The following is a 13,113-nucleotide window of genomic DNA, read 5'->3' on the forward strand; positions in this document are numbered from 1 at the left end:
TCTTATTCCAAACCAGTCTGCAGTCCCATCACTTCCATTGTACCCCATGCCCTTCCTCTTCCTGCACACCCAAAGTCCTCATCTCTGGGAGCTTCCCTCTGTCCCAGGACCCTTGACCTTGATCTTGACGGCTTTTGGAAGATGACTGATCCCTGCCTCCCACCAGTAGTAGAGCGAACCCCTTATCCCGCCCAACAGCAAAGGGAAGCCCTGAGCTGCAAGCCGCCCAAGGGGGCCAGGCAGGGATGCCCCAGCCCCCTTTCCCAGTCCAGCCCAGTTCCCTGGGCTGCCCTAGCTGAGGCCACCGCCCTGGCGCCCGAGTCCTCTATACCCAACCTCGCCGAGACACAGCGGGCAGTGGCACTTACGGACCCGGAAGGGGGCCAGGGCCCCACGAGGCGACGGCGGGGGTGGGGCGGCTGCGGCGACGACGGCTCCGCTGCCTCTGATCAAGCGAGTCCCCAGGCTCAGGCCCAGCTCTGGTAGCCCTCCAATCGCCCCTACCCCGGCGGGCACATGGCGGAGAGCTGCGGGAGGCAGGCACCGAGCGGTGGCTCGGGGGCTCCTGGCCGCGCGCCGCTTCTCCGGGCTCTGAGCGGCTCCCAGCGCCGCCTTCTCGGGCGGGCACGGCCCGCAGTGACGTCAGCGCGGCTCCCCCCGCCCCCTCCCTTCACCCCGACCAGCGCGGAATGGAGCGGGCCGAGGCAGGCTGGTGAGGGGTGCCCAGCCCTGAGCCCCAGCCAGTCCTCCCGCCTCTCCGCTTGCCTCCTAGCCTTTCCGGGGGAGACGGCGCGGTTCAACCCTCCCCGCCAGCCCACGCTGGGCACCACCGAGCTCACCCATAGCCACCAACGAACGACCTGGGAGGTGGTGGCGAGTAGCGCGTTGGAAGCCTTGCTGGTAGCTTCAGGCTCAGGGATCCCGACTGCTTTGGGAAGAATGGAGAGCTAAGGGGAGAGGGGTGTCTATGCTCTGGGCGGAAAGGGGGCGTTTCATATTTTCCCACGATGTCTTTATCTATGATAGGTTGGACGGCCCTGGGGTCCCCATGTCATTTCAGAAGGGATATTTAGGGATATTTCAAATCTCGGAAATGTGTCTTGTTCGGAGCTGGGATTGCTTTCCAATCTGGGTCCTGCTTCTCCAAGCCCCAGTGCTGTCCTCCCACTCTCACCCCAACCAGGGCGTGCACCTACAAACTCAATGGGCTGATAACGCCCCGGAGCCGCTGTCCAAATGCTGAACCCGGCCTCCCCAGGGCGGGATCCAGACGTCCGGATACCCACCGCTCTGCATTGTCTGCAAGGACGGGCCAAGATTTCTGGAGGGTTCTGGGACGTACAGTGCAGAACCCATGGAAACTTTGGTGCTCCAAAATGATATCGGGAAGCTCCAGGAAAGGGGGCGAGAGGTCAAGGAGAGGCGGGAACGAGAGGACAGGCAAAAAGACAATCTCCTACACCAAACCACCTTCTTCCCCACGCGCCCTGGTGCCTTATCCCAGGTCCTCTCTGCCTGTGTGTTTCTCCCAGCACCACAGCAGGGGAGGTCCCGCCGGCTGAATTTGTCAACGGGTCTCATCATCCATCAGGGGTCAGTCAGACAGGCCAAGTTCATGAACAACGCTGTTAACCCGTTACAAACCAAGCGCTTTTCAAGGAGGGAGCCGCCTAGCCACGGAGCGCTCTCTCGATTTCAACCATTGCCTCCCAGAAGGCACTGGTGGCTGCCACGGATCCTTTCCTCTTCCAAGTTTCTGTACTAACCATTTATTTTGTCATTTTATTTACTTTTGGTTTCCACAATCTCTCCAGTTCTTCCTCTTCCAAGTTAGTTTTATACCAGTATAATTGACTGCTTTTCTAAATGCCTTCTCTTTTCCCCCCCATTTTATGACTGTGCTCATTGTGGGAAAATTAGAAAGTTCAGGAAAATATATGAAATAAAATAATAATTTGCCTTAATTTCTATAGCTAGAGGCCTGAACTTAAAGGGTGGGGGTAGTATTCTTATTAGAAGACTTTAGATTGGAGCTGGGGATATTGCTCAGTGGTAGAGTGCTTGCAAGGCCCTGGGTCCAATCCCCAGCACCACAAAAACAAACAAACACCCAAAACCAGGTTACTGGTTTGTGGTGTATGTAAGAGTCGGGGGAGAATATGATAAATCCAGACTTTCTCAACTGGATGAAGAAAGAAAAACAAATACAAGCTCTGAGAAAAGGTTAAGACAAGAAGATCTGCCCAGAATCCTGCTAGAGTGGCAAGGAAAGACCTAGTGAGATGGAGGGCTAGTCACAGGAACCCAGAGAGATGCTATATTCAGAATGTGTTGTGAAGAACCAGGGCAGTGGGCTGGGGGGTTGTGGCTCAGTGGTAGAGTGCTCACGTGCATGCATGAGGCCCTGGGTTTGATCCTCAGCACCATATAAAAATAAAATAAAATATTGTGTCCACCTACAACAAAATATTTATTTAAAAAAAAAAGAAAGAAAGAAAAAGAAAAGGAAACAGGCAAAGACCCAGACACACCCCCACCCTCTACCTTCTTTTCCCTGTTCTAGCATCCAAAAAAGTCTTCCCCTGATCTCTCTGGTCAGACCAACTTGGGGACTTGACTGTTTGGTGTGTGTGTGGCGGGGGGTACTGCCCAAGGGCAAAGACTATGCCTTGTTTTGGAACCCATCTTGTGGAGAACTTTCTCTGCCTCTCCCTGCAGTCTGTCTGACTGGGCCACTCTCCCCCCGCCCCCATTTCCTATTGAATTCCTGGCGTCTGGTAGCTGGCGGCAACTAGGGCGACCTACCAACTTTTCCCCTGGGCATTTTCTCACCCCCTTCACCCCCCAGTGCTTTCTTTTCTTCTTCCAGCGCTCCTTTTGAAAGGAGGCACCCAGGCTCAGAACGTGTTCTGCAATTTAACTACTTCCAAATTCTTTGTTCAGGTCACCCCGGGACTCCATTGTCCGCTATTGAGAGCGCGGGCAGGCCGGCGGGTGCGCCTCTGCCATGCAGGCCTGAATCCATTAGGCCGCCGCCCGGCCCCTGTGGCCCATTGACGCGCCGGCCTCACCCGGGCGCCAGCAGCCCCCCTCTGTCGCCCTCCGCTGCCTGTTTTGGATGCAGTTGTGCAAAGTCACAGAAGGCTGCAGGTCCGCGCAGAGGTTTATCTGGCTCTCACCTTGACTGGAGGGAGTGGGCGCAGCTCGACCTAGGATGATTCTTGCGGATTCGATCCCAGCCCACACAGTACTCGCCAGGGCCTGCCCAAACTCTGTTGCTTGCCGCTGGGTGCTTAGTTCTATGGGTAACTTTTAAGGACTACAGTCCCGGCCTCAGAAATGGCAGTGGAGGATCACACCCAGAAGTCACCTCCTCCTCTTTTTCTAGGCTTCCAACCACCATTCTATAGCCTGCATTTCCCCTTCTCTTTTCTCCCACCTCACATTCCCAGTTTCCAATGCCTCAAAGCCTCTCCTGAATTAAGGGAGTGAAATGAGGGGATCCAGTTTCAGGCAAAAGTCAGCATGGAGCAGTACTCTACCCCACTCCCATTGTGCCCCAGTGTCACCCTCGAAGGCCTGTCACCCCAGAATGGAGACTTCCACAGAGACATGCTCTGGCAGAACCTTCCAGGTTCCCAGGGTGCCCGTGTACCAGGGTATCACTGAAGGTGCTAAGGCCCATGCTTTCTTTCCTCAGGATTCAGGGAGACATAGAGCATGTGAGTCTTGCAGGAAACTCAGCTCTGAGGTGAGTGTCTGGTAGGGTCCTGAGACCATGTGCCCTGCCAGCATCCCATATAGCATCCCTGTAGCCCTGTAAGGAAATGAAAGTTCTCCCCAAGCCCAAGGAAGACCTAATACACTGAATGTTGGGTTTGAGCCCACAAAAGATCAGAGAAGTTCAGGAAGATAGTGCATTCGAAGTCAGTGCCCAGGAAGGGTTTGATTGCTGTTCTTGCTTCCCCATCCTCCCCATCTTCCGCATCCATCACCACAAAGTTTCTCTTCACCCCGCCCTAAGCTTGACCTTTCCCTTCTGGGATTATCCGGTTGCTGAGTCCAGGTTGAAAATTGATGCCCAACCCTAGGGCGTTTTGAGGCCACTCAAGCCTCTGATCTGTTTGACATGCCCAGAATCAGCTCAACCCTTCCCCAGAACTGAGTTAGGGTACTAAAGTGATGATCCTAGCAAGAGAAAGGCCGCGGATGAGGGCATAGTCTCAGAGGAGGTGGGGGCTGCTCCCTGCAGGCCGAAGAAAGAGGGAGCAAGAGGGAGAACGGGTGCCCACTCCTCTGGAGGCTGCACAACTCCGATCCTCAGGCCAATACCGCGGAGCAGCAGAGTGCGGATCTCGTGTAATCTACTGCGGCCTGGGTGGGTAGTGGAGCGTGCTCTGCCAGAACTCGCATGATGCTGTACTGAGTTCTAGACACGAAGCTGGGGAGACTGAATCTAGCACATTTCCGAGACCTGAGCAGACTATACCAAAGCTCTTGCAGGGCACAGGACCTCCTGAGGGTCTCCCACCCTCCAACCCACGTCTTCCCTGCTCTGTCCTTCCCCCTGGTCCCGGGTTCTCCAGTAGGCTGCTCTGATCTAGCGACTCTCGCGTCGTAGCGGGTTCTGCATGCTGTCCAACAGCGCGCTCTGGCGGGCCTTCTCGGGAGATGCAGCCGCACATAGCTCAGCCAGCCGAGTTGGGCAGGAAAGACTGGCGACCCGCTGAGTGGGAGGTGTCTCTGGATGAGTAGAGTCGGGAGATGCATAGCCCGAGAAGAGTTGGGCACCTTTCCCCCTCCTGGCTGCTCTTGCTTCTCGAACTCTACGAGTCAAGAAACAGTCACTCGTATGGACACCAGATACAGGCGAATGAGGTCTGGAGACTTCAGAACCTTGCCCCCATAACCTTGCCCCCATTTCTATAGCCCCGTTCCTACTGCCGTGTTAGTTTCTTCCTAGCTTTGCTCTCTCCATCTGAGCGGATTACTTTTCAACCAGGATCGCCCTCACACCTGCAAGATCTCAAAAAATCAGAAATAAATGCCCTTTCTCATTAGGTCTGGGGAAATCTCTATTCCAAAAGTGAATGGGAGACGCGCAAGAGGAATTGATGGGTCATGATATGCAGGCAATGCCTGCGATTTGGAGGATCATAAAATCTCCCTGACTCACAGCTCAAGTGTCAGAAGCATCTTTGTGAACTCAGTGTGGTGTTCTGTTTTCAGTCTGGCCACACATTTTGAAGGGTCCTTGTCATTCAGTCTTTCAGCAAATGTGCCGAGCTCCCGCTATATGCCAGGCACTGCTAGTGACCAAGCTCAGAAAGGGTAATTAACTTGCTCAAGGTCACATAGCTATAAATGGATGGAGTTGGTATTCAGGCTCCGACATGCTCTACCCTACCTCTATGTCTCCTTTCTTATCTGGATGATTTCAGAAACCTAACTGGTGTTTCACCTCAGAACTTAGCCCCCAGCAATATGCTGTCCACACCACTATGGAGAGACCTTTCCAAAATACCAATCGGATCATGTCTCCTCCTTGCTTGAAATTCTTCAGTGGTGCTCTACTGCCTCCAGGAGAAAATTTCAAGTCCTGGCAGATGAGCTCCCCCTGCAATCTGATCCCATGCTCCCCCTGTCTCCCCCACCATTGCAGGCAACTTCATTTCACCAAGGACAGGGTCTGGCACCTGTCCCTGCCTTTGTGTGTACTTACACTTCCTCTCTTGGAATACCCCTCTCTCAGGTACCTTTAAGATTCTGGATGAAGGTTACTCCTCCATGTGACTTTCTGATCCATCCAGCTAGGCTGGATGGGCCTGCATCCTCCCCTCCCACTGGCAACCAGTTGATGGAATCTGACATGGTCATTGACCCTCAGGAGCTAATTCCAGCCTGGACTGAGTCTACCAGGGTCTCTTGTGAGTACTGAAGTGAAACCTAGGTTGAGCAGGTCAGTAGTGAGCAGGGGCAGCTCATGAAGCCCAGGTACTCAGCCCAGGTGATGAGGAAGCAAAAACAAAACAGACCCAGACTCAGTGGCACACCCCTGTGATCCCAGCTGCTTGGGAGGCTGAGGCAGGAGGATCATGAGTTCAAAACCCGCCTCAGCAAAAACGAGGAGCTAAGCAACTCAGTGAGACCCTGTCTCTAAATGAAATTCAAAATGGGGCTGGGGGTGTGGCTCAGTGATGGAGTGCCCCTGAGTTCAACCCCCAGCACCTCTCCAAAACAAACAAACAAACAAAACAGAAACCAAAAAATACTCTAACGAGAATGAACAGGTGGGTGGAGAAGCCAACAGAGAAAGGACGGTGGGGCTCCGGCGAGAGAAAGACAGTACCTGAGATGAGACTTCATTGGATGCCACTCCCTGGCAGAAAAGCCTCACTTCTTTCCTTTGGTTGACTTTGAGTAAGATTCTGTTCTGTCACTGCCTGCTCTCTGACCCAAGCCCACTCCTGCCTAACTGGCCCTCCTTCTCTGTGTGTCTTCCCACCTAGGCAGTACCTGGGTTGTGCTGCAGAGCAGTCCAGCAAGTCCATGTCTTGGACATGTCTTGGTCCCTGCTCTTGAACATCTGCACCATCCACAAGCAGTGCAACCTGAGAGTTTCCACTGAGGCAGCAGCAGGCATGCCATGGGGTGGCAATTGTGACAAACACAGTTTATAATCTACTTGGCGGACAGCTCAGAATAAACCCATCGGTTTATTGATTAATGTTTAAAATGTTTCAGGATTTGCCTTGCTCAGATTTGCTCATGGGGTGAGATTTTGTTAACAGTTAATGATTACTGAATGGGTAGGTTGTGCCAAACCCTATTCTGAGCACTTTATTATTAATTTTCACAGCTGTCTTTCTGTAATACGTGCTGTTATTATGATTCGATAGATGGGAAAACCCTGGCATGGAAAGGTTAAGTATTGATCACAAGTCACAGTGGCAGAACCAGGATGGGAACCCACAGTCCAGATTCTTAACCATTGTTACACTGTCTCTTAACAACAGTCCTCCCACCAACCCGCTTTAGGGCTGGGGAGCACATGCTAGGCAAACACTCCATCACTGAGCAACATCCCCAGCTCATAATAGTTTATATTGTCCATTTCAGTTTCAAGAATCGAAATGTCCATAAAACCAACCAGCCAGCACCTACCAGACTCTGTGGTAAGATTCATCTCTTTTCCCCACATTACCGTGAACCCACTGAAGGAAGCAATTCCATCTCATTCATCTCCATATTTCCATCTCATGACAGAAAACATGAACAACATTCAATGTTTTGAAAAGCTGCACCTTCCAGACATATGAAACTGGAAATATCCAGAATATTTCTGCATATTTTCATTACTCTCATGGCAAATTCTGACATTCCTCTTCCAACAATTGCAATGGAGGTCTTGGAATCAATGTACATACAACACCACCATGCAGTGTATCCTGGGGTAAGTCTTGAAGAAAAAAATATTTGGAGTTCCACGTGAACCACAAGTTTATCACAGATCAACAGTTTGGTGGCAAAGGTGCTGACAGCACTAACAGAATGCCAGGCCAGGCTGGACAAACTGGAGGCTAGAACTACCCTTTCAGGTTCCCTGGAAGCTAATACTCCAAATAGGAATTAGAAGCACTAATTTGAAGCAATTTAAAAGGGGGGAGTGAGGAAGGGACCATCTTCCACCTGCCTTGGAGCAGGGTACTCCAGTGTACTGTCTTCTGCTCCCTGATTGTGGAGAAGCAATTTCAGAGTTGGCAATGGTCACTGTCAGATTACTGGACCATGAACACAATGGTGTGTTCTTAATGTCAGTAGTTCCATGGGCCTCTGGGTCTCCTAACTCCTTAGTTCCCACCTTCCATCTCTGTCCACCAGGCAGAGATGGAAACAGGAGCTTCTCTGGAAGGCCAGCTCTGCAGCATTCCTGCAGGACTGACTGATAATTGCTTCTCCAGTCCCTCCAACAGTTGCCTAATTCCTTGTATTAAATTATATCATTAAATTCCTTTCTGCTTAAAACATCAGCATGGTTTCTATTTCTTTTGAGATTCCTGATAGATACAGGTTTGTTTCCTCCTTTGTTAACTTTGCAGACATTTCTGGAATATCTGGCATAGGTCAGGCAGTGTGCGCTGGGTGCTCATGCTAGGACAGTGGTAGAGAAACAGTTTCTGCCCTCAAGGATCCACAGCCTCTTGAGACTCTCCCAGACCTGTGTGGCCAGACCGTGGTCTTTGGTTTGGATGCTGTGGTGGATACTGTTGGTTCTCCATCCAGGTCCCATGCCAAACTTCTTTCCAGATGTATCCCTCCATCCTCCAGAACCTACAGCCTCATCGACTTTCAACCTTGCATGAATCCAGAGCTAGAAGTAGCTGGGAGTTGATGCCTTGACTCCAGTCCCCCAGCAGCTGTATCCTTGATGATACTTGTGCTGGAAAAAGCTCAGCTCCCTCAAGGACTGTGGGCATGCTTATAAGGGTCACTCTCACTCTGGAGCCCTTTATGAGTTAGGTGAAGACTAGGACTTTGCTGAAAATCCCATCCTTGCTTAGCTCTGTCCCTTTCCTGTCCTGTTTCACCTCCTCTTTTCCTGGTTCTCCTAGGAGCATGTTCTTAGTATGTCATTAGCATACAAATCCTTGTCTTGAGGGTACTCTGGAGTAAGTGGACCTAAGGATCTAAGGCAGGCACCATAATTTTATTTATTTATTAACTTATTTATTTAGGTACTGGGGATTGAATCCAGGGGTGCTTGGATTACTAAGCTTAGCTTACTAAGCTACATCCTCAACCCTTTTTAAATTTTATTTTGAGATCAGGTCTCACTAAGTTGCGCAGGCTGGTCTCAGTCTTGAACTCCTTGGGAAGCTGGTCTTAGCTGCCATCTGGCTGTGTTAGTAGGTAAGACTAGGGAAGGGGTTTCACCTGGAGGAGATCAAGGGGATGCTAATCTATTTTTCTGCAATATCTGAAGGGCTGAGCTGGGAGACAGCAGGTAGGACAACTGGGGTGCTTTCAAAGTCAGAACTGCCTCTTGATAGTTAATTTTATGTGTCAACTTAGCTAGGCTATGGTACCCAGTTATTGGGTCAAACATCAGTGTAGATGTTACTTTGAAAGTATTTTTAAGATTAGCATTTAAATCATTGGACTTTGAATAAAATGCATTAATCTCCATAATTTGGGTGAACTTCATCCAATGAGGGAAAGGTCCTTAGAGAAAAGACTGAGATCGCCCAAAGACGGAAATAGTTTATCTCCTGCTTTCAGACTACAAAGTCCACTCTTGTTGAAATTTCATCTGCCAGTGTGCCTTGAAGATTTCAGACTTGCTAGTGTCCACAATTGTGTAAACTGATTCCTTAACATAAATCTGTATCTGTATATCTATGTGTTTATGTATGCATATATATATATATATATATGTTTGTATGTATGTATGTGTCTGTATATCCAAATGATCATGTGCTGCATAAGATTTAAATGACAAACCACATAGACAGTGGTCCAATAAGGCTACACTAGAACTGAAAAATTCCTATTGCCTGACATTTTAACTGTACCTTTCTATGCTTCCATATATGTTTAGATATATAAATGCTTACCACTGTGTTACAGTTACCTTCAGGGTTCAGTATAGCACCATGTTATAGACTGTTTCCCAGGAATCATAGGCTGTGTCAGACAGCTTAGGTGTGTAGCAGGCTGTCCCACCTAGGTTTGTGTAAGTGTGCTCTGTGATGTTTGCACTATGACAAAATCAGCTAATGATGCATTATTCAGAATGTGTCCCTGTTGTTAAGGGGCACACATACACACACCCTGTTAATTCTGCTTCTCTGAACCTCAGCCAGGGCAGGCTTCAGATTGGTAGCCACACAACGGGGCCCACCATGGGACAATCAAGTCCAGAAAGTGGAGGCCCTGAGATGGGGGTGGGGGGGGTGTGAACCAAAATCCCAGGGACATGTGGGTTGACCACAGAAAGCCCTTCTAGAGGCTCACCAAGGATAGTCCTGACACCCTAAGCCCCAGGAGAGCAGCTGAGCAGTGGCCATGAGGCAATGGAGCAGAGTGGCCACTGTGAGGCTTCTCCTGGTGCTGGCAAAGGGAAGTGTGCTAGCCTCCCCAGCACCTGCCAAAGAGATGGTGGAGTGCCCAGCAGCCCTCCCAAGGACCCTGGGCCTGAGATCAAGGTTCTTATGTTCCCCACCCTCAGCTCCACTTAATACTTATTTGCTGTGGGGTTTTGGGCAACTGATAATGTTTCTGTACCTGAGTTTTTATATCTGTAAGATGGGTGTGTTAGTCAGATTTCTGTTGCTGCGACCAAAATACCTGGCAAGAACAACTTAGAAGATGGAAGGTTTATTTAGGCTCATGGTTTCAGAGGCTCCAGTACATGGTTGACTGACTCCATTGCTCTGGGCCTGAGGTGAGGCAGAACATCATGGCAGAGGATATCATGGCAGAGGGCAAAGGGTGGTGTGGGTCAGAAAGCTTCTCAGCTCACGGCAGCCAGGAAGCAGAGAGAAAGAGAGAGAGAGAGAGAGAGAGAGAGAGAGAGAGAGAGAGAGAGGGAGGGAGAGAGACAGCGAGACAGCATTCAAGGAGCCAGGGACAAGATATAATTCCCAAGCCTGCCACCCCCACAGTGACCTACTTTCTCCTGTTATGTCCCACCTGCCTACAACTGTCACCCAGTAGTCCATTCAAATTATTAATCCATCAAATGGATTAATCCACTGGTGAGGTTACAGCGCTCATAATCTAATCGTTTCACCTCTGAACATTCCTGCATTAACACATGAGCATTTCAGGGGACATTAAGGATCCAAACCATAACATGGGACTGGTGGTTGTGCCATCCCTGTGGTGGTTACTGAAAGGATTAAATGGGATAGTTGTTTGAGAGTATAAGGAGAATGTCTGCGTGCAGATGAGCAGCCCCTGCTAGCCACCTCTACTCTTGTACCCACAGCCCACTTTCCTCTTGTTTTTGGTAATGAGGATCTAACCCAGAAGCACTTTACCACTGAACCACATCCCCAGAACTTTTTATTTTGTATTTTGAGACACAGTACCACTAAGTTGCTTAGGTCCTCCCTAAGTTGCTGAAGCTAGTCTCAAACTTGTGATCCTCCTGTCTCAACCTCCCAAGTCACAAGGATTACAGGCATGTACCATGGTGCCCAACCCACTTTCTTCTTTGGTGTGGCCTGAGTAACTGAGATTTCACAAGGGAAAAGTTGTCAAGAGCTTTATCTGCTGAACTAGGAAGCAGGTTTCCTGCTGGGTAGTGAGCTTTCTGTTGCTGGAGGTATGTAAGCAGAACTATGAGTGTGGGTGAACCAGGCTGCAGTTCATCTGGGGCAAAGCCTGTGTGTTGTGTCCTTGGCCCCATGTCACACCTCCTCCCATTCTCACCTTCAGTGGGCTTCTTGTCTCTATTTATTTGCTGTCATATCACGATTTTCTGCCTCTGCCAAACTCCTATGACTTGGCTGACTCTATTCCTTTTGGTGATTGAAATCACCCTCCCAGCTAAGGCCACAGGATACCAGCCAGCACTTGGATACCTCTCTCAGGCCTAAACCAAGGATCTCTGCTTCAACCTCAGAAGGAGCTTGGCAGGCACTCTCCTTTTCTGTTGACCTCTCTGCCTGCCTTCATGACTACAACCCCCACACTGTGACGGGTTCAGCTTTGACAGATTGTAGAGCAAATTTGTCCAAGTCAGGCTGTCTTCTGAGCCAGGGCTACCATGGACAGCTGTACAGGTTGAGTACTGAATAACTCCAGTGAAGTGGCAGTCACAAAGGTCTTGATCCTTCCCCTAGGAGTGCATATTGTAGAGGAATTAAGGAAAGGGGTACATATCAAAGAAGATGATGTCATGTTTTAAAAATCCAATGTTGGGACATAATTTTCTTTTTGGAAAAATTAGATCCTAGCCAGGCAGGCACAGTGGCACACACCCGTAATCCCAGCGACTTGGGAAGCTGAGTCAGGAGGATCACAAGTTCAAGACTATCCTCAACAATTTAGCAAGTTCCTAAGTCAGTGAGACCCTGTCTCAAAAATAAATTAAAAAGGGTTGGGGATGTAGCTCAGTGGTAGAGCACCCCTGGGTTCAATCCCAGTTATAAAAAGAAAAATTAGATCCTGCATTTTTTATGCAATGTAACCACAGAAAGAAAAGGTGGGAAAACTCTTTCCTTTCAAGGGGCCTGTGGACAAGACTGTGATTCTCAATGGCGTGCACAATCGAAGCAGGAGGGGAGAGGTTTATGTGTGTTAAAAGGTGATTACAGAAAAAAGTTGAGAAACCTTGTTGTCCCAAAGACTGGGCAAACTTTCCAGCTGCCACTTCTGACTGTCCAGCAGAGGGACAGTACACAGCAGAGGCACTGGACAGACTCAGTGAGGGCCCAGTGGATAAAAAGGCAGGAGGCTAGGTCACCCAGCAACACCGTCAGGCTCCAACAGTCTTCTATAGCCATGCCAAGAGTAGTGACTATCATAATTGCATTCTGTGTCAAGAATAGGACAAAAATTAAGAGTCAAGCAGTTTTTTGCTGATTTTGGTGATCTGAACATATATCAGGGACCACCTCTGTCTCTTCACCTTGCGTTCTCCACTCCTCACATGGTCCTGGGCATGCAGGAGGCATTGGATAAATGAACAGGCCCACAACTTCCCTAGTCAATAATTCCCTCCAGTCCAGGTCTGCATCCCACCTTCTGGGAGAGATGGTTGTCTTGGGCTGCCGCAGCAAATTGCCACAGACTGTATAGCTTAAGCAACATAAATTTCTCAGTGCTCAAGATTGTCATTGACAGGACTGGCTTTTTCCAGGGCCTCTCTCCTTGGCTCGTAAAGGGCCCTCTTCTTCCTGTGTGGCACACGGCTTCCCCTCTCTGTGTGAGTCTGTGTCCTCATCTCCTCTTTTACTGAGGACACCAGTTGGCTTAGGTTAGGGCCCATTGTAATGACCTCATTTTTTATTTAATTACTTTTTAAAAAGATCTCATCTCCAAATATAGCTAGAATCTGTCAGATTTTTGAGTTAGGACTTCAACATATGAACTTGATGGGGGACC

At 49.6% G+C, this 13,113-nt stretch overlaps 1 protein-coding gene across 1 annotated transcript in view; it reads right to left on the bottom strand.

Annotated features, from left to right (window-relative positions):
• LOC124976330 (uncharacterized) overlaps positions 1 to 3,992 on the bottom strand; it is a 37,517-nt gene extending 33,525 nt beyond the window's left edge. The window contains exons 1-3 of the mRNA XM_047539265.1: positions 3,889 to 3,992; positions 840 to 947; positions 373 to 668 (exon numbers count right to left, since the gene is read on the bottom strand). Of these exons, the coding sequence (XP_047395221.1) occupies positions 373 to 668; positions 840 to 947; positions 3,889 to 3,992 (508 nt within the window). The remainder of the gene's footprint in view (positions 1 to 372; positions 669 to 839; positions 948 to 3,888) is intronic.
• Positions 3,993 to 13,113: the final 9,121 nt, after the last annotated feature.

Source organism: Sciurus carolinensis, chromosome 2 (assembly GCF_902686445.1).
Source record: "Sciurus carolinensis chromosome 2, mSciCar1.2, whole genome shotgun sequence".
Lineage (NCBI taxonomy): Eukaryota > Metazoa > Chordata > Mammalia > Rodentia > Sciuridae > Sciurus > Sciurus carolinensis.